The sequence below is a fragment of the Thermobia domestica genome, chromosome 14 (genome assembly GCF_964235325.1).
Source record: "Thermobia domestica chromosome 14, izTheDome1.hap1.1, whole genome shotgun sequence".
NCBI classification, from domain to species: domain Eukaryota; kingdom Metazoa; phylum Arthropoda; class Insecta; order Zygentoma; family Lepismatidae; genus Thermobia; species Thermobia domestica.
In genome coordinates, this window is record NC_137467.1 from 6,227,421 (window position 1) to 6,254,034 (window position 26,614).

General features: G+C 37.6%; 1 protein-coding gene across 1 annotated transcript in view; it reads left to right on the top strand.

The window, feature by feature from the left end:
• The window catches only part of LOC145670560 (lipase 3-like), a 37,639-nt gene that overhangs the window by 5,155 nt on the left and 5,870 nt on the right, over positions 1 to 26,614 (top strand). Inside the window, exons 3-7 of the mRNA XM_081739365.1 lie at positions 1,136 to 1,334; positions 7,997 to 8,111; positions 9,810 to 10,053; positions 14,592 to 14,750; positions 18,789 to 18,873. Coding sequence (XP_081595491.1) covers positions 1,136 to 1,334; positions 7,997 to 8,111; positions 9,810 to 10,053; positions 14,592 to 14,750; positions 18,789 to 18,873 — 802 coding nt within the window. The remainder of the gene's footprint in view (positions 1 to 1,135; positions 1,335 to 7,996; positions 8,112 to 9,809; positions 10,054 to 14,591; positions 14,751 to 18,788; positions 18,874 to 26,614) is intronic.

The window sequence follows — 26,614 nt, forward strand, 5'->3', positions numbered from 1 at the left end:
TATTTGAACTGTCTGAAGCCAGACCAAACTTTATTTTCGTGCTGAAGGAGTAAACACACGCTAAACACAACTATAGTTGAATACCTCACCGAATACTGAAGGAGGCTTGCAGTGAGAAAGCTTTAAACCAAGTAAGAACATTTGAGTGGTTTATGTGTTTCAAAGATTCCCGGGAGTCAATGGAGGATGACAAATATTCGAGTAGATCATATCATGTGCTCAGTGGCGCATTTACGATTTTGTTTCGGGGGGGGCTTTGCTAACTGTCGGGAGGGGCTTTGTCTGAAAATGTGAAAATTCTGCAAGATATTTCATATACTTTACTATGGTAAGTAAGATTTCGGGAGGGGCTTTAGCTCTAAGCCCCCCCTAAATACGCCACTGCGAGTGTCACTCCGGAAACGACCGCGGAAGAACGTGAAGTAACCTTTCAGGACAGAAGCCAGACAGGTCATGTTTGTCATAGAATTGGATTGACATACGGCACATGTCATACCAGATGAACTTAGCACGAAAAAATAAACTGCAGCGAACTGAAACGAACTTGTTCCTAACCTTTTGAACGACGATCAACGAGATAATTTTGTTCAGATTAAAAAAAAAAAAAAAAAAAAAAAAAACCGGCTACTATCCCCACCGACCGATCTAGCCCTTTGAGAATTCTACCTTTTCTCTAAAATGAAATGTCAATTGAAAATGTGATCTTTTAAGATTATCGAAGAGATCCAGCGGAATCCCAAGAGTTCTTGAACGCGATACAGTCTGCTACTTTAAAGGCAGTGGTGGAAATGAGGATTTTAAGAAAGTTTTCTGATTATGATGAGGAAATTTTCGGAAATTTTAGGTAGTATGGGGGGAAGTATCCCCAACTTTTCACCAAAAACAAATATGTCACCTATAAGATGATCATAAAGGTAGAAAATGAGGTCTGCCTCCCCAGCAAACAATCCCTAATTCCGCTCATGAGTATCTCGTAGAAATATGTCCACAGAAATAAATCGTGACAATGTAGGATTCCGTGTACGATTTATGTCCCTTCTTGTTTAAAATTACTGAAATTTTATATTAAATAACTTTCTTTTGAAAACATATCTAGAAATGTTCTCATAATTCTATCTTCTGTACCAAAAATTAGCCTCAATTAATTGAGAAGTATGGATACCCTGCTGAAATCCATCATGCTGTGACGGAAGATGGTTACATATTGGAGATGCATCGAATTCCGTTCAGTCCAAGCTTTCCAGCAGCTGATGGAAAACCTGTCGTCTTAGTTCAGCCTGGAGTCATGGAAAGTTCTGCAGACTTCATAATCGAAGGCCCAGGAAAATCACTAGGTAAGTTATTCTTTTTGTAAGGTAGTCGTCTCATTCCCCTTTTTGTCTTCTTTCCTTATTTTCTTATTTCTTTGTAAGTTACAGAATGTCATGTAGACCACTGAACTACACTGCAAAAATAAAACATTGCACCGTAATAATAATAATAATAATAATAATAATAATAATAATAATAATAATAATAATAATAATAATAATAATAATAATAATAATAATAATACACCATTTAAACACATTTAATACAAATATTGAAGGGAAAGTTGATGAAATAGTGTTTATAAAGTGTGCTTTGTGTGTCCAAAAGCGTTAATTCTCTAAAAAAAAAACTGTACCTAAAATGACACATTTAAAACACTTCTTCTCGGCAAACAGTTCGAAAACAAAGTGATGTCATACATATTGCATATTTTGCACATACATCTGGGACATACATGGACAACACAGTATCTACAATGGGTGAATATGTGTCATCTGGAAGTGTTCAAAGAGTATCGGTAATGTGTATGGTATTCTACTTTGTCTAAAAGTAGTTTATTTTTTGCAGTGTGTTTGAATACATTTTTGACCTTTTATAACCACTACTTTTGAACAGTGTTTAATGTGTCAAAGAGTGTCTTGAAGTATTCTATTAGTGCAGGAAAATGTCTAGAATACGTCCTAATAGTGCTTAACAGAAAGTACTTAAAAGTGTTCTAAATGTATCCAAAGTGTTTGAGTTTCCAAACAGAAATGACTTTTAGACACAGTTAGGACACTTTGCACATTATCGACATTCTTTGAACACCCATGCATTGCACATATACACCCCCTTTAAGATGTGTTTTCCAAGTATGTCCCAGATATGTTTGCAAAATGTATCACAATTTTGCTTTCGGAGTGTTTTAAATATGTCACATTACACACTGTTTTAAGAATTAACGCTTTTTGGACACGCGAAGCACGCTTTTTAAACACTGTTTGCTCAATTATCCTCAAAATCTGTTCTAAAAATGTTTAAACTGTGTTTTATTTTTAGTATATGAACAGGAATATGTGTGTGTTCTTTGGTCCTCACTCGAACTGGTTTGACGCAGCTTGCCCTATTCCCCTGCCCTGAGCGACATTTTTCATTCTCTTTTAATTGCTCTTCTTTTCACCGTATATTTTAATCGCTGCTTTCCTATGAGTAATTTTCCTTCTGTTATTCTGTTCATTCTTAACAGGATGATTCCTCCATGCCTCACAATGTCTTCAATCATCCTATTGTAAGGTTACTCGTGTTTCTGCATCACGTGCTAGATGTAAACACTCTTCAGTCGAGAACCACGAAGAAGTCGTCCAGCATAGCCAACGATATGCAAGTTACGAAATTTCAAGTTGTCACCAACATTTCTACATAAAAAGAGAGAGGACACCACAGAAGACATCAATATCACCCAGCTGATCAAACCACCAACTCTCTAAAACACGTGATCATTAAAAGCTCCTTAACCTCTTCTTTAAGAGTCTTCATCCCGGCGAAATTAAATACCGCTAATTTTACAGTAATTATGTGATATCTTCAAATAGATCAAAGATAATTAAAATATGGAACAAGAGGGCCCAGACAATATAATTTTGCGTGAGGTGCCGTTATCACAAGTCACCTAGTAGCTTTCCGTTTTCAGCTGTTTAGAAACGCGAAAATAAATGCCGACTATCAAAATGGCTCGAAATCGAAAGCAGATAAATGATTCGTGATAACGGTTTCTCATGTAAAATAATATTGTCTAGGACGCTCTTGTTCCACATTTCGATTATCTTTTATCTATTTAAAGATATCACATAATTACTGTAAAATTAGCGGTATTTTAATTTCACCGGGATGAAGACTCTTAAGACGCCTGCCAGGCACGTAGCCAGGATTTCGTGAAAGGGGGAGTCCGTGACATGGAATAATGTGGTCATCACAAAAGGGGCTCGATCACTCTATACTATTTTACTGGAACATATATTGGTTCGTTTAGCCAGGATTTCGTAACGGGGGGGGGAGTGGCATGAAATTCTGAAGGCCCAGGAGCTCGATCAATCTAAACTACTTTACTATCAACATATATTGTTTTGTTAGGACAATAAAATGAGGATATGTTGGCAAGTATTTTAATAACAAACTATGAAGAAATTTCGAGCAAAATAATAAAAAAAAGGATTGAAAAAGATTTTGCAGGATTTACGACCTTCTCCTGTTTATTCAAATTTAACAATTTTCCTTTCGTTATGACCTCAATTATTATAAAAAGTACACACTGAATACTGTCTTGTAAACTATCTTCTAATATAAATAAAATAAAGCGTTTGTTTGTGTGTCTGTCTGTCTGTCTGTCTGTCTGTGTTCGACCTAGGGACCAGGCGAGTGGACCGAGAGTTACCAAATTTTGGTTAGGGATACCTTGGCCCAGGCCCCAGATCAAGACGAAGCGTTTTTTTTAAATTTCGAAACAGTGGGGTATCAGGGGGAGCGTTTACCGGAACCGGCTTGGGAACCAGACAAATTGTCCGAGAGTTACCAAATTTTAGTCACGAATACCTTGGTCCAGGCTCCAGACCAAAGTTAAACGTTTTTGTCCAAATTCAAACCAGGGGGGTCTCAGGGGGCGTTTACCGGGACATGTAAAAGTAGTAGAAAATGACCGATATTTATTTATTTATTTATTTAACAATCACCAGATACAGCTCAGAGGCCATTTTACATTGAATATCCAACAACAATCACAATGGAAAGGATTTGGGAAGGTATCGACCAGGGCCTGTTTAGTAGGTGCCATCCCGGCATTTGCCTGGTAGGACTGAGGGAAACTGGAAAACCTGTCAGTATGGTAGGCAGCGGGATTCGAAGCCACGACCTCCCGAATGCGAAGCCAACGCTCTACCACTTGAGCTATTAGTGTCGAATTCATATTTTCGCGGTCGCTGAAATCAATGGTGAAACTCCAGTCGCATTAACTTCTAAATTCACGTTATGCGGCTCCGGGCCGGGGGTCACCGGAGAGGGGTGAGATACCAAGACATGTAAAAGTAATCCAAAATGACCGATATTAGTGTCAAATCCATAGTTTTCGCGGTCGCTGAAATCAATGGTGACACTTCCATTAGCGATGACTTGCAAGTATGCGGGCCGGGAGTCAGCGGGGGGTGGATATTGAGACATGTAAAGAAATAGCCCAAAATGACCGATATTAGTATCAAATACATAGTTTTCGCGGTCGCTGAGACCAATGGTCATATTCCCACAGGCGTTGACTTCCAAATACAGCCCTGTGCGAAGCATGTGTATATTCAACTAGTTTTACAATATATGCGTTCCTTTCTCTGTTGAATCAAATGCTAACAAAACTTTCTTTCAACGTATTTTTTGTTTTTATTATTCCGTCAACTACTGTCGCGACATGTCGGTTCCAAATGACAGGTTAAAGGATCAACAGAAAATTGTCCTTAAATAACATGTTTGATACTGCAAGGATGCGATGACGAAAAGTTATTATTAAAAATGTCCACGCTGTTACACAACGGCACTTATGCTTTCGAAAGCTTGAAATATCCCTGACTAGTAGCAGGAATTCTGAGAATTCTATAACTTTTCTTGAAATTTCAAATTCCCTGACTCTTCCAGAATATCTCGCTTACCTCGCCACCATATTGCAAGTAATACAAAGCTCCTCATAAGAAAGAGTAAGCAAAAGACTCCTGTAGTTTTATTTTTAATTTTTAACGCTGATCCTTCTTTTTGTCATTTCATTTTGTTTTATCCTTCCTTAATTTTTTCATTTCTGGTCTCGAAGGGGGGGGTCCGGACCCCCCGGACCCCCCCCCCCCCTTGGCTACGTGCCTGCGCCTGGTCACTGAGAAACACCTGTTCTATACTCTCCAAGACGCATGCTAACTACCAACTCTTTAAGACGCTTGGTGATCGAGAGGGACATCCAACAAGCCCTAAGACGCAAGGTCATTGGGCTCGTATAATTTCACGAACAAACCTGCAAACAATTAGGGGCACTTATACTTATTTGTAATACTTATTGTATACAAGAGAAAACTTTATAACTTCATAATAAAAGATGATTGGAAAGTCCAAACTCCCGTGTACAATCTTCTAGCTTTGCCCTTAAAAAAACAAAATTCTTTACACTACATCTTCTTTAGTATATTCGGTTTTTGTCCCACCTTTTCAATCACACTTTCACTCAAAACCTAATTTTCAACATTCCGTCATACCACTACATTTTGAAAATTTACGTTCTCTGCATTCTTTCTTCTCCTGCGATTTACGCCTCACATCTATACACACGCTCCACACACTGTTTTTCAGCAGTCTTTCTTTAAGTATGTTTGTGCTATATGTTTTTAGTGAAATGACTCGCAAAGAAATTACTTGCTGTTAAATGTGAGAGCGCTCTCATTGATTAATTATAAATTATGGGGAATTTTGAGGCATTGGGGGATTCTCACTACCAGAGAAACCGGGAATTTTAAGTTTGGTGGGAACTCACTATGAACTACTCGGTTTTTGAGTCTCCATATCCTATTGACCAACAAGATCGAGTCATTCGCAAATCCTAGTACCTGAGATCCCTTTTTACGATAACCAAGAATCACTATAGGGGTTGTTAAGTGTCTTTGCATTGCTTCTCTGTACTTCGTCAAACACAGAGAATTTTTCATGAAAGTACACTTCAATTCAAACCTGAGTAAAGAAGTGGTGTTAATTACGCTGGACAAACTCTGAATGCAAAATTCAAATTTAACAATTTATTACATTCGATAAGTAACTCTTAGAATGCTCTATTCCGTCGGTCAATAGCCATTGCTCTCATGAGCTGACGTTACTTGTTTGCTTCTCAAAGTATTGTTAGCAATAATGTGGGGGAAATTAAAACTTCTAACGTGTAATAATAGTGTCGGGAACCGCTTTGTCTTAATATAAAATACAATAATTTTTACTCTGGTCAGAGTCAGAAACTACTTACTAAGAGATGTGATGTGACAAGCTGCCTTGTTTCAAATATCAAACCCGAAATTCATCAAAAATTTTTAAAAAACTAAAAAATAAAAATATTCAACACTTTATTTATCACTAGTGGTATAGTGGAGAATCTATCAGTTTCTATGTTTCGGAAAAATCTCAAATCAAGTGTACGGATGCAACTCCACTAATGGGAGTAGGTCTTCATTACACCTGACGACTAGGGCTGGCCTCATCAGCCATATACGGCACTAGCCTCCCTAAACCTAACACAACTACGCTTCATCGCTAGTCGACGATGAATTATCTCGGGCATTGGGCTACTAGTACCCGAGAAAAGTCAATTGTATCCTCACGCTTCCATGGATCTTTCCAACTCCACCGCTCGCTTTTAAAGTTCTAGTTTTGCATACTCATGAATGTTGTTCTCGGAGAAAAGATTTCTAGCACACATTTCGTGATGTTACCTTAAAAAGATAAACGCAGGAACTCTCTCAGCGGTCAGCCCGTTGCTATATTTACGGCCTCAAGTTTTTAACGAAGCTACGTTTTTAACTAAGTTCAGTTCCGGCACCGTACAATCATTGAGATGTCCAGTTTTGTAATTGACCCTGCCTTTCATACACACATTCTCAGGAGTGTTTGTTCTTATTTCCGGACGGGGGAAGTTTTTGGCAACCGTGATGCAGCTGTCTGTTTTTCAGGAAGCTCTGTCAACAAGAAGTGCCTACTCTTGACTTATTGTAGTGTTTTTCTTTTGCCAGAGTCTTGTTCTCAGTTAATTTTCTTCCGATCCGCTCTGAATGCCATAGAAGACCAATCATAAACTCCAGAGGAGCATACAAGCGAGTTTGTAGGCCTAGCTTGCACCTATGAGATTTGGGGAAATTTTCCACTGAAAATGGCACAATCCAACTTTAATTATGTCACTAATTGCACTGTTACAACAGTAACTGTGAACGGGAACTTAACATGAATATCATCTTAAAACAATTACAGAGTAATTGTCATAGTTTTCTCTTTTGATTGAAAGAATAAAAATGTCGCGAGAGGCGTAAGTGGTTATTAGCTGCGCCGATTTCTAGGACCCGTAGATGTATGTATGTTTCATTGTCATATATCCAAGCAAAGATTCATGCAAATATACTCAGATTCTGGGATTCCACTTGCCCACCATTTGAGGGATAAAGATCGTTGTATTTGGTGGCTAAGCTAGGTAAGGAAAGGGCTCGAGTTGGCAATAAACACTGTGGCACAGCTTTAGCACCTCAGAAACTTCTAAACTCGGTTCATCTCGTCTTGTTACAATTATTAATGTATAGCAGAATTAGAAACTAACAAAATTTTGTTATCAACAATAAAATTGAGGAGAGTACCACTTATGGATTATCAACAAGTCTAATATTATACCAAAATAAAGAGTTAGTCGCTTCCCATTATTACGAGGAGGCAAAAGGGAAAGTGCCCTCCTCTTACGTTGTATTATAAATTATTACCCGTAGATCTAGAACTGCGACAGAAAAAAGGTTGGTTTTGTTTGTGCACAAACTATATATCCGATCAGTGTAGAAGTATTTCCTCGTATTATTCACATGAATATGGTATTTGCAAAATATATATTTAATTAATGAGGGAGTAACGCACATTTACTACACTCGTTCATAAAGTAGTCAATCTTTTTCAGGTTTTATCCTGGCTGATCTTGGATATGATGTATGGTTAGGTAACGAAAGAGGAAACGTTTACTCGAAGAATCATACCACGTTGGATCCAAGCGGAAGCAAATTCTGGCAGTTCAGGTAACGTCTAATGGCATGTATCGCAATATAGTTTCGATTAACTCTAATATCATTGATACGAAACTACTGCATTATTGCCGGCATGTAACATGGAGTGTGTAAAAAGATGCGCACTGGCAAATTCAGTATAATTATGTACTTCTTTTAAATCAATCAAGATATTTATAAACAAGTTTACACCAAAACAAAACAAGATTGTTACTATGCTTTAGTCATGCTTTGACATTTAGTTTAACCATCGCCATGTTTCAACTATTGATAAACAAAACTAGTTAAAAAAATAAAGCGTACATTGAGTATAGCCTAGTATAAAATTTTATGTGTAAAATCTATTATTTTATGAATAAAGAATAAAGAGCGATGTCTGAGAACTTACTTATCCAAGTGGTAAAAATGTAGCCCATCACACGATACAAGTAATCAAGTAGAATTGTTAATAAAACCCCAATTAACCAAAGCAGTAATATATATTTTAAAGAGAATATATATAGTGGTCCAAAAGTAGGTATACAGTCCCGTACTGATCAACTCATTACTTTTTATATAATTTCTCATTGTTATCCATCAGGTAGACTTAGTTTCTTTATCATTTGTTCCTAATGTATTTATACTTATATCTTAAGCTCGGAACAGCCGAAGCAAATAAACCTATAAGCTAGAATGTTATGCTTGACCAATACAGGGGTGTATACCTACTTTTGGGTCAGCCTGTATATGTGTTACAGTTTCATGTCTTCATGTAGAATACGTTGGTCGGTTCCACGTGAGATAGCCAGTGTTATGCAGGTTTTTAGTGACTTATGTTACCAAATCTAATTGATGTTATCCGAAGTTATTCGGTGCTGACAAATGAAATCAGTCATTCAATCAACTAAACGCAATTAAAACATACCTTCCAATGCTGGGTAGTTATTCTAATCAAAACACATGTAAAACTACACCTACGAATCTTGTCAAATCCTAATAAGAATTTTAAATTTGTTAAATTATTCATTATTATTATTATTATTATTATTATTATTATTATTATTATTATTATTATTATTATTATTATTATTAATAATAATAATAATAATAATAATTCGTGTTACTATTCGGTTCAAAATCTCTTGTCGTCGCGAATTCTGTCGAGGAATTTGAAGCTTAAAATATATAAAACGATAATCATGCCTGTTGTTCTATATGGTTGCGAAACATGGTCGCTTACTCGCAAGAAATAACATAGACTGAAAGTATTTGAGAACAAGATCCTGAGACGAATATTCGGACCCAAGAGGAACGAGAATGGGGAATGGCGAAAGCTTCATAACGAGGAACTACATAGTTTATACGGTTTACCCAACATTGTTAGGGTTGTCAAGTCTAGGAGGCTCAGGTGGGCAGATCATGTAGAAAGAATGGAAGAAAGTAGAAACGCTTTCAAAGTCTTGACTGGAAGACCAATCGGAAAACGACCATTAGGAAGATCTTGGCGCAGACGAGAGGACAATATGAAGTTGGATCTCGCAGAGATAGGAATACAAAGTAGAAACTGAACTCAGTTAGCTAAGGATAGAAGTCAGTGGGGAGCTTCTGTGAACGCGGCATTGAACCTCCGGGTTCCATAGGCCATAGAGTTATTATTATTATTATTATTATTATTATTATTATTATTATTATTATTATTATTATTATTATTATTATTATTATTTGTTGCAGCTGGCATGAAGTTGGAATTTACGATCTTCCAGCTGAAATCGACTACGCGTTGTCCGTGACCGGACAAGAGAAGTTGCATTACATTGGACATTCAATGGGAACAACCTCTAACCTCGTGATGTTGTCTGAGAGACCAGAGTACAATCAGAAGATCAAGGCTTCGATGTTGATGGCTCCCGTTGCTACGTTGACTCACACTACTAGTCCTATTCGTCTTCTGGTTCCTTTCATTGATTCGCTATCCGTAAGTACAATTTAAGTAATAAGAAATGTCTTCTTGAATTTCATCTTACCTTAACACGCTAGCATGAACCAAGTTAAAGTCATTTTTATGAGACATACCGTCCTTGTAATACTGGATAAGCTTTTCGAAAACCGGAATAGAGTGAATTTTCCGTATCTTTACAATTAATAGAGATCATATAGAGAGCACCATGTTAGTCCTCGGTTTGGCCTTGGTACCTACACTTATTATTTCTTTAATGGGATGGTCCAAAATATATTTTTATTTTAAAAAAGTAAGAAAGAAAGAAATAAGCAGAAATTAGTTTGTAAAAATCAGAAAACTGAAAACTGAGAGAAACTGGTTTCGGTTTTAATCGGAACCGTTTTCCAATTTCTCCAAAAGAGTTTTGGGGTTTCTGCTTTGTCGAAGTCGGTATCTATTCTTGCTCTGGCGGTAATCATTTTCATTCAACCTAACAACGAAGCGAAAAGGTTTTGATAGTAAACAGAACTAGTTTTCCAAAACCTGTTTTTGAAAGAAAATCGAACCAGTTTTGGAAATCCAGTTTTTAAATTTTTTTCAAATACCGGTTTCACATTTTCTAAAAACCGAAAAATCGGTTTTGTGCCCACCATTATCACTAATACCTATTTTACAGAGGCTGGATAGGGTTCTGAGCCACATTGAATCGAAGGTATAAAAGAACTCTCGTTACACTAGGGAATGAGCGCAGGTCCCAGAGCTCACAACTACAGACGTAGACAAAGTATTAGCAATTTTAGAATTTTCTCATAAAATCGAAGAAAATCGCAAATTAAAACAAGAATACGTCTGTAAACGTTTTAATATCTAAATAATTTTGTATCCCACTACATTCTACGTACTGTTACAGTATTTAAGTACTTTGTATGGAAACCCTTGACTTGACATTGTACCTGGATTCGTTTTGGTATCTCGTTTATTAACGTGCAGCAAAAGATCTTTATTTCTGGGTCACCGTGCCATACATTATTCACCACTTCTATTAGCTGGTTTCTGAAGTTGGATACTGCTTCGTAACTTTTTTCTTCAGGAAGGTCCCAGAAACTCTGTGTCGTCCATATCGCGGCTGTTCCCAGGCCACGGAAGGACTAGGACGCTTTTCTTCTCCAAAGACTTGGAAATATCCTTAGCTTTGTGGCACGACGCACCATCATGCATAAAAATCGGGTCACCACACGAAAACCATTCACACAACTTTGGCAAAATATGTTCTATGATGTTTTTGATACTGCCCTGCGTTCGTGTTCCCTTCTATTCATAGAGACGTCCCGTTCCTTTCACACTAATGCAGCTCTATGCCATCACTCGTGTTGGAGATTTCACACTTTGTCTTACATAATCTGTCTTAAAGACTTCACCTTCGGTTCTTCTCACATACTGCGAGTTTTCCTCTTCTACAGAAATTATGGTTTCATCAACCTGTGGAAAAATGGCAATATTTCAATGACTTTAAAATTACTGAAGTCCACATGTATCACATTAAAATTCGTTCAGTAACCAAAAATACTGGCAACCTGTATATTTGCAACCTATCCAATTAAACTTAAATGATAAATGATGTATTGTTACACTCAAATGAGAAATAAAACATCTTTTCTCAATCATCTGCAGTCAAATCCTGTTGATATCGTTTCTTCACCATTGCCGGAGTCAGTTGTTGTTGATTTCCGGAATGCCTGGTTTCCAGCCCTTTCTCAAACAATCGGCGACGAACAGTACTCGATGAAACATGGACACCAGCATTTGCAAGCATTCCCTGTAGTTGTGTAGAAGTTATTAGGCAATTTCGTTTTTCTTGATTCCCTTAGTAGCAGTCTGTTTGCATAGGTTGATAGGAATGATTTTCGACCGAAAACACCTTTACGTTTTGGTGACAATGCATTCTTTCCGTAAGTTTTGTGCAAATCTTGCAACATATGATGCACTGGCCCCTACGTTTCAGCTAATCTCCAACTTGGAGATGCTTTTCAAGTTCAACAGAGTCGGAATTATCCCTTGTTTCTTTGGCGACACATCTTTTCTCGTACCTATTGCTCCAAAACCACAGTTCACAACAATTTAAAGAAGCCTCTCCAAGAAAACACACTAAATCACACTTGAACCACCCTATACGCACACAAGAAACTCGTAAATGAACCAGTAACTTCTCGAGTAATTCCTTTTCCTATCAAGAAAGATTTTAAACTGAATATTATCAGTGATTTTATCTCCTAAGATAAATTTACTTGCCCCTTGGGCTTTTCCTCCATTCAAACATTCCTCCCCTGAAAAACCATGTGAAATCATGTTGCATCAGATTACTGGATGAATCATCACTCAACTGCCATGTAAAAATTCGTAACTAGTTATAAATGTTGCTCAGTGATAACATTGTCATGCGCTGTCTTACAAATGACTAGATCACTTCAGCAAAATTTACGAAATACAATAAATCAACAAATTTGCATGAATTTCACAAAATTGCTAATACGAGGCTCATCCAGAAAGTGAGTTTCCCACGCGTCCCATAACTAGAAAACAGTATGTTAAGTGAAGCGACTGCGTGTACGTGAGAGAGTAAGGTCCTAGCATGCCACATGCACTAGTGGAACTTCCCTAGTGCTCTCAGTAGCGTCGTGGCAGTGGTTGAAGATGGACGTTCCTATTCCAGCTCCCGCCGCGTGTGAAGTGCGAACAGTGATCAAATTTTTGAATGCACAGGGCATAGCACCAATCGAAATCCATCGTCAGCTGTGCCAGGTCCATAGGCCTAACGGCATGAGCAAGCAGTTCCTACAGATTTTCCGCTCCTTATTGCACACCAATGTCACGGAGTGCCTGTTGATCAAGAAGTTTTGTGTTCAAGCAACTGACTCTAGAGCACAAAGCAAGGCCCATAGGGTCAGCACTGACACTTTTGCAACGATACAACTGACGATGGATTTCAATCGATGCTATGCCCTATGCATTGAAAAACTTTATGTCTGCTCGCAGTTCACACGCGGCAGGAGGTGGAATAGGAACGTCCATCTTCAATCACTGCCACGATGGTACTGAGAGCACTAGGGAAGTTCCGCTAGTGCATGTGGCATGCTAGGACCTTACTCTCTCACGTACATGTAGTCGCTTCTCGCAACATACGATTTTCTAGCTATGGGACGCGTGGGAAACTCACTTTCTGGATGCGTCTCGTAATTTGTCCACATCTGTAAATACTGTACTTAATACTGCACTGCAGTTCTAATATACGATGCCTGATCAAGAAAGACTGAGATGATTATTGAGCCGCAGTTTCCTTTGTTGCTGAATGCCGGTGGAATTGTGTTTCATGTATAGTTTCACTAGGTGGCAGCATTGTCGATCGGTAGGTTGGGAGTAATCCGCTGTGTTTTAGACATAGACACTGCTTCCATTTCGCCTCACAACGTGCTTGTTATATGCATGCAATGGAGGTTACACGAGAAGAACAGTATGGAGCAATAAAGCTTTGTTTTCACTTGAACCATACAGCTTCTGAAACATACGAAAAGCTCAAGCTTACGGTGAAAGTGCATTACCTCGAGCAACATTGTTCCGATGGTTCAATGAATTCGAAGAAGGACGAGGTTCATGCGTTACGCAAGGTGGACCTAGTGTTTCGGCCTATGCTGTGACAGAAAGAAACATCAATACTGCTGCTGTGATTGTCCGTGAAGATCGAAGAATAACATTACGTAAACTAAGTGAAGTGTTGGGAATTTCATATGGTAGTGTTTTATAAATAATGCACGATCAACTTCATTTGTCCTGTATTTGTGCCCGTTGGGTACCACGACTGTTGACTGTGGAACAAGCATGCTTGAGCTTACACTGTTGTTCGAGGTAATGCACTTTCACCGTAAGCTTGCACTTTCACACATGGCCAAATCAGGTGAGTAGGGCGGATGCGGAATGATTTTCACCTTATTTTCATGTAAAAAGAAAACTATTGTTTGCTGTGCCGTGTTTGACGATGCATTGTCGTGATGCAACATTACCCCGCGAATAATAACTTACTCAAGCACTGCAGGTAAACATTTTGCGGTATACCAAGTGTCTGTAACCGTACGTTGCTCCTCTAGCTGGATGTTTAGCTAAGATATTGTCTGTACCACGTACACTTTGTGACATCAGCAACGCAAATGGCGTCAGGACTTTACTCCTGAAGGATTATGTTTATTTTGATGCAGTGTTGCCAGCTCTCACTCCTCTTGTTTCGTGGCATCTCAAAATATATAGTGTGCCCCACGTATAACTTATACAGGTGATAAGCACGTTAGAATACAAAATAGAATTTAATTGTTATTTCAAGTTTAATTACTCATAAATATTGCTCTGTAGTCTAGCTTTAAATTTATTCATATTTTTAGAATTAGACAATTATCCTCACTGTATATTCTTATAAGTATGTATTGTCTTTGACTGTTTTTTTTTTTTTTTTTTTTTGTAAAAAAGAGCCCTTTTTACTATTTATACTCGCGAATATAATTTTAATAGAAAATTTCTTTTCGTGCCAGTTCCTAAGTCAGCTGCTGGGAATTGACGAATTCCTTCCAAATGGCCGCCTCAACGAATTTCTAGGTGAAGTACTTTGCAGAAATGAAGAGGTGTTTCAGGAAATGTGCGCTGATGTCATTTTCCTTATGTTTGGTTGGGATAGTCAGGAACTCAATAGAGTAAGTGCAGAAATCTTTAATACTATGTATGGATCGAATAGTATTATTTTCACAAGGTATTTTGTAAATCAAAAAGTTGAAAAGGCAAAAGAAATCTACTTTCGGGAAATTAAATTCCTGTTTTCCATTTGCCAACTGGATGACAATGTTACGTAGGACGATCAGTTTCAGATGAAAGTTGCTTTACTTCGTATCTCAGCTAGCCAGTTCATTACTATTTGTAGAGAAACTTAACACGACAGATACGAAACTCGTATTTCTATAAAGATGAGGAACACTCCTGTGTATTTGTTATTCTCACAAGGAACGGACATGAACCTGTCATCCCGACATCCGAATCAAACCTAGTCCATTCGATAAACATAACAAAGATATGTTCATGCACAAAAAAGTTAGGTACCATGGACAATGGAGTAAGTCACTGGGACCCATTAACCCTGTTACTATGAAGAAAATCGTAGACTCGCAGTGAAATAGCTATTGCATCAACTTTGTTCATTGGAAAGTCATGGTTTATAGTTCATTCTGTTCACCAGGAAACAAGCTTTCCAGAGGTGCTATGTATTGGAGCCCATAACATACTTGAAGATAGAAAATAGGAAAAATGTTGAGAAAATTTCCTCCAAAACTCTGTCCCATCATCTTTGGACCCCTCTAGAATGGCCCCGGGTAAAAGCACAAAATCCAAATGTATTTTGAAAACTACTGTAAGGGATAAGAAATGTGTGTACCAAGTTTTGTATTGATAGATGGAATAGATATGAGAGAAAACCTTGTACACCAATAAAGCTTTCCCATCATGCCAATTCTGTCTATCAATACAAAACTTGGTGCACACATTTTCTTATCCCTTATAATATTTTTCGAGATGCATTTGGTTTCATGCTGAACAGAATGAACTATAAACCATGACTTTCCAATGAACAGTGTTGATGCTATAGCTATTTCACTGCAGGTCTACGATTTTCTTTATACTAACAGGGTTAGTGGGCCCCAGGGACTTACTCCGTCGTCCACGGCATCTAATTTTTTGTGCATGAATATATCTTTGTTATGTTTATCGAATAGACTAGGTTTTATTCGGATGTCCGAATGACACATTCATATCCGTTTCTTGTCAGAACAGTTCAAGCCTTCCAAAATCATGGTTAACTCTGTACCAGTAAAATGAAAAGTGCAAGGTGATAGACAGATTTTTTCTTCGGTTCAAGGTGGAAACTTCTGTGGGTCGAGTATCACGTTAAACTATTGGTCCCCGTCTCATATTGATATGACCTCAGTGCTGAAGGGGACACTAAATTATAAATCACAAACCAACCAAAACGAACAGAGTTGTCAATTTTTATCACGGGAGTCAGAATGTGAAATCATTTGACTTCCGAAAAACTTGATTATTTTGTTTTGTTGAGTTTTTCGTTGTATTATTATGCTACAGAGATGTGGATACGGTGATGCTATGAAGCAAATGTGTTATTAAAGTTTTAGGACCGGCGAGAAAAAAAATATTGAAAATTTAAAATCATTATAAGAACTCAAATTCTAAATGAGAAGTAATTTATACAGGAAATTCAGTTTTTATTACCAAAGCAGTACAGAAATGAGTAAAAGTTTTTTTTTTTTTTTTTTTTTTTTTTGACAAGACGAGTGTTAAGCACTAAAATTGATCATTCAAGACAGTATGAACATAGCTGACAGTGCTGGAAAATAATTCTTGAGGAAGACTTTAGGACCTAAAAAGACCGAACAAATTGGTTACTGGAGAAATTACTGTCACTGGTTACAGGTTATCAGGTCAAGTCTCCTAAGAGGGAAACTACTTGAATTAGGAATTAGATCTCTGGGCTTTTGGCATATATGGCTATGTTAGCTTCGTCACGTAATTCACTGCCCGGGGAATTAGAGAGGAAGGATGGAATTGGGGAAAGAAGGAAACGCCTGAGACCGTTATGTGAAATACCATCCCGGCATTTGCCTGGATAAATGAGGAAAACTTCACTCAGGGTGACTGGATTGAATAAGCATTTTACAATTTTGGACCGAGTGTCCCTACCGAGAATCGAACTCGGGATCGCGCGCATCCAAGGCAAGAAGGAAACAACTATAGGATGCATATAGTTCTACTTATTGAAAACCATTATGTAAGAGATCTCTGGGTAGGTCTATAAGACTTTGTGTTTTGTGTTTTTAAGTAGCACCAAGACTGTACCTACAATTAATGTTCGTTCCCAACCATGACCAGGGCTTGAAAACCAGGTGCATTTGGCGAGTGCACAGCACTGCTGGAATGATCACGGGTTACCGAATCAAGACATTTATCCGGATTTCGATGTTCAGACCCCGTCTAATCCAGACAGACCCGACAATCCGGAAGCAGCCAACATACAAGCTCCGCGTCATCCGGGTCTTGCTTTTCAAACCGGATAGACCCGACAACCGGAAGCAGCCAAAATATCAGCTCCGCATCGTCCGGGGCTCATTTTTCAGACCCAGTTTAAGCGGACAGACCCGACAACCCAGAAGCAATCAAAATATCAGCTCTACGTCGTTTGGATCTTGGTTTCCAGACCCAGTCTAACCCGAAAGCAGCCATAATATTAGCTTCACGTCGTCTGGGTCTTACTATTCAGACTCAGTCTAACCCAGAAGCAGTCAAAATACCAGCTCCAAGTTGTCCGGGTCTCGCTTTTCAGACTCAGTCTAACCTGGACAACCTCGACAACCTGGAAGCAACGAAAATGTCAGATCCGCAACATTACTGGAGAATGTCATACTGGGTTAATGATACCCATTACTCGAGCTTGGTTATTCATTTGTTTGATTCCCGATGGGACATTTTCTTAATTAAGAGACTGTGTCCCAAATATTTAAAACACAATTTCATGTTTATTCGCCTTCCCTCACTGAGAAATAATACAATGGTTACTGAACATAAAGTATACAAAGGGATTTAATAAATCACTGTTTGGGCTCAGTGATACTTTACCCAGGCCTACTTTAAACGATAAGTTTTATCCGTTTACTAGATTAAACTTTGACGGTTGCTCTTAATTAAAAATATGTAGAGGAGAGTACCGATTATTCGGAATAAATGAAACCCGGATAATAGGTAAACGGGAGAAAAAAGACTATTGTACGCTATACTGTGATAAAGTAGTAAAATTATGACTGTAGTAAAATATTTTACTGTAATACATAGGTAATTTTACAAACCATGTAAAATATACAATGGTATAAAAAAAGTTGTACGGTATGTAGGCAGACGTTTGACAGGCTCACTAGATATCGGGCATATTCGCACCGGTATGCACAGTCCGCAGTAAGATCACATTGACGAATTATTATGCAGTGTTATCGGCTATTTCACGATTTTTATAATCAATGCACTTCTGTGTTATACTTTTTTCCTTGTAATTCTGGCGCATGTACATTCAGTTAAACCTTGTAGTTATCTTTCAGTACAGTGCTATGACACGCACAGACGCAAATAAAAAGCGACAAACTATATTTATTGAGAAGACAGAAAGAGAAGAGAAAACTGTATTAGTAGCCTCGGAACACTCCCCATGTGAATGACGAGATTTGATTGTCTCTCCGGGTCATGGGTCTGTCCAGATTACTGTGTCTGGTGGGTCGTGGGTCTGTCTGCCTCCAGAACTTCCAGGTCATAGGTCACGAAGTTCATCATCTGTTTCATCACTGAACTCCACACAGCATCATGCAAGATCAAAGGAACCTAGAAGAATATGGAAACATAGTATGCTTATGTAAAGCAAGACCTTCGGGAAACTAATCTCACCTGTATTTGTTTATTATAGGATAGAATCCAATATCGTTCTTTTGCTTCTGTGGCGATAAACCCCTGGGTCCTTTAAGTCATAGAGTTAGTTTGTTATGAATTTACGTTTCGAAATTTGAAACTGATATAAGGTTTAACTTTAATTTGAACTTTATATAAATCAATTAAGTCACAAAAGCATTTTTCCTTATACAGTACAGTCTATACCAGTATATTCACAGCTTTCTATCTATTTATTCCAGACCCTTATTCCAGTGATGTTGGGTCATACACCAGCAGGAGCATCAGTGAAAGACTTCATCCATTACGGACAAGTTATAAGAGCAAGTAAGTACCAATAATTCGTTGATATTTATGTAGAAACACAAGTTATCAATCTGTCTGAAGATTGCTTGTAATTGTCCAATGGATAAGGCTTATTTTAATATCATATTTCTCATTCCGCTACTACAGCCTTTTTATTTTAAGTGTTCCCTCGGAAAATATGTGAAAGATACTTCAGCTCTACCCCTGCCAACCCCCTTGCTGAGGAACCCAACTCTTTGCTTAGGGGAAAGAAGTGAATGACCTCAGCTGTGTTGCCAGTTTGTCATTCAGTCGTTTGGTCTTGGCGAGTGAACATTGTATGCTACTTAGAATGGCTAACAAGATAGAGGACAGCGAAGCACATGAAATAATTCAATGTGGCAACCCTGTCCACATCCACCTATTGAAGGATCTCGGTTACACCAACTAGTCCCTCCTCTTTCGAGGGAGATATGGGGAAACACACATCGACAGCAGCGCCAGAAGGGGCACAGTTGAAATAGAAACGCTCTATTGTCTTCTTTCTTAGAAAGATATTTGTATTCTGTGTTCTCACATAAAATAATGATGATAATAATACTAGGGTAAGGTAGTCCAGTACTACGTATATTACTCACCTCTGGTGCGAAGGGCTGTGGTTCAATATCGAGTATGTGGTAGACAACTTCGTGCCCGTGGGTTTTCTCCGGGTTCTCCCTTTACCTGAAAAAAATAGCTTTGCAGTAATTATTTCATATACATTACTCTTCATTAATCATCAATTTCCTATAGCCTAAAGCAAAATGAAATGAAATGAAATCTCAGATAGAAGATCATGGCAAGTGAATGATGATGAAAGAATTGACGAAATGAGAATGGGGGGGAAACAGGAGTACCCAACGAACTTACTTGACCGGAGATCGAACCAAGGCACCAGGGGTAAGCGCTCTTCCACTGAACCACCTTGCCCCCTTCCACTTTATTCAAAGAAATATCAGTACAGATAAATGCATCACACAAATCTTAATAATACGAGGAGAGACTGGAAAGTTGATGAAATCACCTGGAAGAACCATTTTAATACACTATTCAATGTATTTCCCCCGAAGCTTAATACATTTTTCATAATGCTGTTGCAACATTTCTAACCCTTGCAAATAGAAGGTCTTGTCCAGCTGTGCAAACAAGCCCTCCACCTCCGCAATGAGTGCCTCATCGAATGGAAATGTTTTCCTTTGAGATGCTTTTTGAGCTGTAGGAAGAGGTGATAGTCGGAGGGGGCCAGATCAGGTGAGTAGGGTGGGTGAGGTACACAGATGAAGCCCAGATTCACCAGCAATTGCATGGTTTAATGAGCCTTGTGGGAGGGTGCATTGTCCTGGAGAAATTGAACACCACTGCTCACTTTTCACCAACCTTTTTTTCAGAGCTTCCTTCAGCTCAATTAAATAGTTGGAATAAACCCCAGCATTGATGGTTTCACCCTTTTTAAGATATTTGATAAGGATGACACCGGCACCTTCCCAGCTGATCTTTGGGTTTGGAACTTCTTCGGTCGAGGAGATCCACTGTGGCGCCACTCCATGGATTGCTGTTTAGTCTCTGGATCATAGTGGTGCAGTCATGGAATGAAATGAAATCTTTAAGTTTTACGTCCCACGGTTATGTCGGCTAGGCTAAAGGTGACGGTAATGATGATAAATGAATGAAGTGGTTGAATGAAGAAAGTGGAAGGAAACAGGAGAACCCCGAGAAAACCCACGCACACGGTGTTTGTCCACCACAAAGTTCACGTGGCGGGGCCTGAGAGCCACCGCGTCCCCTAGTGCAGTCATGTTTTACTCTCTGTCCCCATACTGTGCAAGAAATCACCAGGGTTTTGAAACTTTTGCAAAATTTCCTATAACATCTGCACACATGTTCTCTTCTGGTCAGCATTCAAACATTTTGGGATCCATTTGACACTAACCTTCCGCATGTCCAAATATTCTGCTATTATGACACCCACACGCTCACGCGATATCCCCCCCCACACAGCAATGTTTTTGATCGATATGTACTCCCATGCGCAAAAAAAATTGCGCGTATACTGTAACTCACGATTTTTCGCAATTATTTCATTTTCCTTATGTTTATGGGTAAAATTCAGTTATTAGTATGTGGACATAATAAAAAGCAATCCATCTAAGGAGATATTTCCAAAAAATATAATAAAATAATAAAAATATAAGCAAAAAACAAAATTATGTTTGGTTTTGTGTATACTGGCAATATTGTTTTCGAGGGAATTTTTGGAGTAGCACACCACGATTGTAGAGGGAATTACAGAATTGGTAACAGAACAGGGGGAGAATTGAATCAAGGAACAGTGGAGTAAAATATTGCATTTATTGGCTTAAATCTAGGGTGTAAATTGCCTGCCAAATATAAATTAGCTTCTGTAACCAAGATGTTTTACGGAAATATATAAACAAACATAAAAACTGTTGTCTTAAGTTTGGAAGTGACATGCTCTATAGCCATGAGCATTTATTTCTTAAGAAGAAGATAGGCAACAAAAGAAAGTCTGTGTGGTCAAGTGGGTAGAGTGATAGATTAATAATTCTTATACTGTTTTGACCCCAGATCGAATCCTATCCGATCCTGTTCAATTTTTTTTATTTAAAAAACATTGTAGAAAGTGCATAATTTTTATGTTAATAAGAACCGAAACAATATAATAATGAAATAACTTTTGGTTTTTCTGATGACGTATTTATTCAGAATTAGCTTACTATTTATTACTAATAGCGATTGTTTTTAGTTTATGGTATGGTATGCTTAATCATTCCCTCTCCGTTTTTTTTTTTTTTTTTAAACACAGCAGAAGTAACTTCAAACTTCAACTCACTGCGAGTGTGTCTATAAAAAACAAAACAAGCGCGACCTGCAGCTTACACACAGCGTGACGAACACAATCACAGCCATAGCTCGTTGTCTGTTCTAGTGTTTCTGTGTGTGTGTGTTCCTTTTTAGAGTATTGACTCTCTCTCTCTCTCTCCCCTTTTGTTTCATATCAACAAGTGCAACAAATGCAAGTCTGTGTAAAAAAAAAAAAATCAAGAATGCTTCTTTGTGAATAGCACGAATGCTTCCGACGAATTATACAGTAGCGTGAAAAACTGATAATAAAATTATGATAATAAAATGAACATGCATAAGCTTCTTTTTCTAGCGTGACAACACATTAAACAGAAAAAATTAAATTTTTGGGATTAGAAATTATCACATTACGTGTCGGTGTAGGCCTATTCGTTTTCACGTTCGAGCGACGAAAGAAGAAAGTGTGGTTATGGTTATAAAAACCGAATACCAGATTTCAATGAATTCAAGTTACATGGCTCCTACATATCAAAAAAATGATTTTTCGATGTCTGTCCATCTATTCGTCTCTCAGTTCGTCACGCTTTTACACGCACTCAAATAGAGGCCATACTGTTCAACGTATCTGGACCGAATTCTAGACATAACGTTTTAATAACATACTATCTTTCGAATTTTATGTCCTTCGACATCTAAAAGTAAGGGTAATTTACTGAAGGATTAAAATTTAAAACAATTGAATTTTCTCAAGTAAAAAAAGCTGTGACGATTTTATTTACTTTTTATAAATATATATTTTATTAACGAATCTCCACCGCATATGAATAATGTTTCTGAAAAAATATATATGGTGTAATTTACTGTATGGTATGCGTTCTTTTTGCAGAATTTTCTCAATCACATTTCATAAATAAACGTATCATTAATAACCTAACAAACAACTCGTTCGAAGGAGTAGCTTAATCTTAGGATGAGCTTTACCCCAATAGTTTTCCCATTAACGATTCAGGCAATTTTGTTCATATTTCGTAAAGAAATGTTTCATTAATAAACTAACATACAGCATAAATCGTTTATTCCGATAACATACAGAAGAAATGGTTTTCTCAAGGGTTGAATTTTTTTGGACAATTTTCTCAGTAATAACTGAGACAAATTTGTTCTAATTTCAGTAAAATATTTTCTGTAATAATCTTACAATATGGTATAACTCGCTTGTTCCGAAAAGAAAAATCCAAAAGAGATACTTTGACAGTGATTTTTTTTCCCAATGATTTGCTTAAAAATTACTCGATATACTGTCAAAATTACAGATAGAAGAGTTTACCTTTGGGGGTAAGCTTTTCACGATGACCTTCCTAAAAAACACTCAGGAGATGTTTGTTGTTCATATTTTATAAAAACATGTGATATAAATAACCTAGCTATATGGTATAATTCCCTCATCCGGAAAAACTAGAAATGGTATATTACTTTTGACAGTAAGTTTTACCCTGCGATTTTCTCAAGAACGACTTAGGCGATTGTGTTCGTATTTCATAAATAAATGTTTTACGAAAACACTAACAATATAGCATAGCTCGTTTGTCCTGAAAAGATCCACAAGGGATAATTTATTCTTGGGGGTGACTTTTTTCATGATTTTCTCAGAAATTACTCAGACGCTTTTGCTTATAGTTCACATACAATTATATCCTTAATAATTCTAATATATGGATCAAGTTATTTCTAACGAAAATATGACCAATGGGTACTTTACTTTTGGGCAAAGTTTCTTCTAGCAAAGTTTTCCAAAACATTATTTTATTCGCAATTTCCCAAATAAAAGTTTCAATAATAGTTACAGCCTAACATAAGTCAGTGTAAAAAATTCGAGCGAGAAAGTACAGTGCGTTTGCTCCGTATCCTTTCTTAAATATATTTTTTAATGTTACACCTAATCACAATTTTCCGAACAAAATCGAAACTTCTTTTTAAATGTGCCTTGTCGTGGTCAAATGGTTCAAGTGCATTGGTTCTGGATTTGATTTCCAGTGAGAGCTAGTGTATTTTCATCCAAGAGATGTGACACGTCGGTGCAAAGAAAATAGTGTTTAAATAAGCCTAACCAAGCTAATCAACAAAAGAAATAATACAATGTTACGAAATTATCGTAAAAATGTTGTTAATATTATGTAGGTGCGACTGAAATGTCGAAACGATTATTGTCAATTCCGAAGGCCTTTGTTTTCGTCCGGCGGGAGCTCATGTGGTTCGGATTCTACGTTAATCAGTAGGCCCACGTCTCATATAGCCTCGCTGCTGAAAGGGACGTTAAACTCAAAATCACATCACACATCTTTGTTTTCGCCTTTGTTTTAAATGTCTCTGTTCATGAGCTCCTTAGTGGCTAAGCGGTTAGCGTACGCGCCTTTGGCATGGAAGACCCGGCTTCGATTCCCGGCGAGAGCTCACGTGCTTCGGAGTCCACGTTAATCAGTAGGCCGACGTCTCATATAGCTTCGTTACTGAGCGAGACGTTAAACTCAAACTCATTGTCTTTGTGTATGGTTTTGCATATACGTAGCATGGACATTAAATTTTGATTTCTACGCCATATGTATCTAATTACATACACAGCTATAGAACGAACACAACAAACTTGGAATATCTACATTGTTTGCGTATGGAAAATAATCACGCTCTACTGCACAGGAGAGCCGTGTGTATGGAATTCCATACACATGGCAATCAACGTAATAAGAAATGTATAATAATAAGAATTAATAATAATAAACAGAAAACGATACGATCACTTACATAATTTATAAATATAAGTTAACATTTAATAAGCATATAACTGCAATGGAATTAAGTTGTTTCTCTCTCTCCCTGAACGCAACAGCCCTTATTGTGCTAAGGCGTAGAAGGGAACTTGTGGCACTCACGATTTGGGGCGGTGTGTGGTCACAACTTCGGATCCCTTTGTTGTTAGTCCTAGCTTTCTAGACGGATGCAGTTATTCCCGGTAGAATATACAAGCAAATAGATTTTGTATTACTATTAAAGTAAATAATTATACTCATTCCCTCAATGTGATACTTGTGGTTGCTTAACCGTATGCAGACAGCTGATCCATGGAAGAATCGTTGATAATAATGATAATAATAATAATAATAATAATAATAATAATAATAATAATAATAATAATAATAATAATAATAATAATAATAATAATAATAATAATAATAATAAATAACAGAAGCTCGACAAATATTCTTGCAAATAATAGGAAAAAGTTTGCGTCACACAGTTCACTTTGCTGGACACACCAGTGTGCCGCGTTATACCGATTGTGGCACACTGGAATATAGGGTATGTTTTTTTTTTTTTTTTTTTTCAACTATTCCAACTGCTTCAATTGAAATGGATCTATAATAATAAGAGAGTGAATTTAGTCTTCTTACCCTTCGATTTAGAAATAAGGTTCGCGAGAATTTCATAAAAGAATAATATACTCAGAATTGTATATAGTAGTTTGTTTTATTCGAAATTACATACTTCCTGCAACTGTTTTTTGATTGAAATGATTTGAAATGAAATCTTTAAGTTTTACGTCCCACGATTATGCTGGATAGGCTAAAGGAGACAGTGATGATAAGAAATGAATGAAATGATCGAGTGAAGAAAGTGGGATAAAACGGGAGAACCTCGAGAAAACCCACGCACAGTGTTTGTCCAGCACAAGGTTCACTTGGCGCCAGCATAGATCGAACCAAGGACTCCATGCACCAGAGGTGAAGGCTCTACCACTGAAACACCGTGGGCTCTGAAATTACTTAAAGAAGAAAGGGACTACTTTATGAAAACTTGATGATGGACACATTTGTTAAAAAATACCAGCTTTCGTGAAATATTGCTTATAGACAGGGGCGGATTAAGGCTTTTGGAGACCTAGAACCGACTGTTTTAAAGGGGCCCTATGTTAAGAATAGTTCCAGTGCATAAATTTTCTCTTCTGCCTTCCACAGCCTCATAGGCTTATGGAACTACCGAGAACTATGCTGTAATATTTGAATGTGCTCCAAGTTTAGAATAATTAGTTTACTTAATTCATTATTAACAATTAAATAATTGCATTCATTATTAACAGGTAAATGCTGCTGATAGAAAGACTTAAATCTAGCGATACCGCGAGCGTAACGAGCGGGGAAAAAAATAGCATCGGTCTGAAGCCTATAATATAATAAGTTGATTACTATATTTTAGTATTAAACAGAGGGATTTTAAAGGGCCCCCTGAGGTTGGGGCCCCGTAGTCTGGGCTCCATTGGCTCCGCCCTTAATCCGCTAATGCCTATAGATTATAAATTAAAGGGGACGGGCCGGGTCCGTTCTAAAAATTCCGGCCCGTGCAGACCTCTAGCCCCTGTGTATATGCTATCTTTGAAAATACAGTAGAGTTTCGCTTATCCGACATGAAACAGGCAGGCAGAACGCCGGATAATATGGATGTATTAAGGAAAGACCTATTAAAAGTCAAACTATGATATAATTTTACATATTACGCATCTAATTATCATGTTTTGCAAGAAACAAATACAATGCATTGACTCAGTGACGTATCCAGCGTGAGGTCCTGGAAGCTGTCCCTTACCAAACCTCAAGCACTTTTTAATAAACCTACTTTTTCCCTTTTGAGGTTCTTTTATGTCAGATTACTTTGAGTCAGTGTCCAAACTGTGGACAATGCGTTGTTGTTATAATTCTAACAAGTAACACTTCCCAAGTGTAACACTCCGATTTTGATAAAATTTGGCAGGTAGATACTACACATAAAATAAACAAATAAGTGCTTCTTTATTTTATTTTTTGCTGAAAAACGGTTTTAGAGGGCAAAAGCCCTCACCCAAAATTTTGAAAGTTGACGCCCGAAAGGCAAA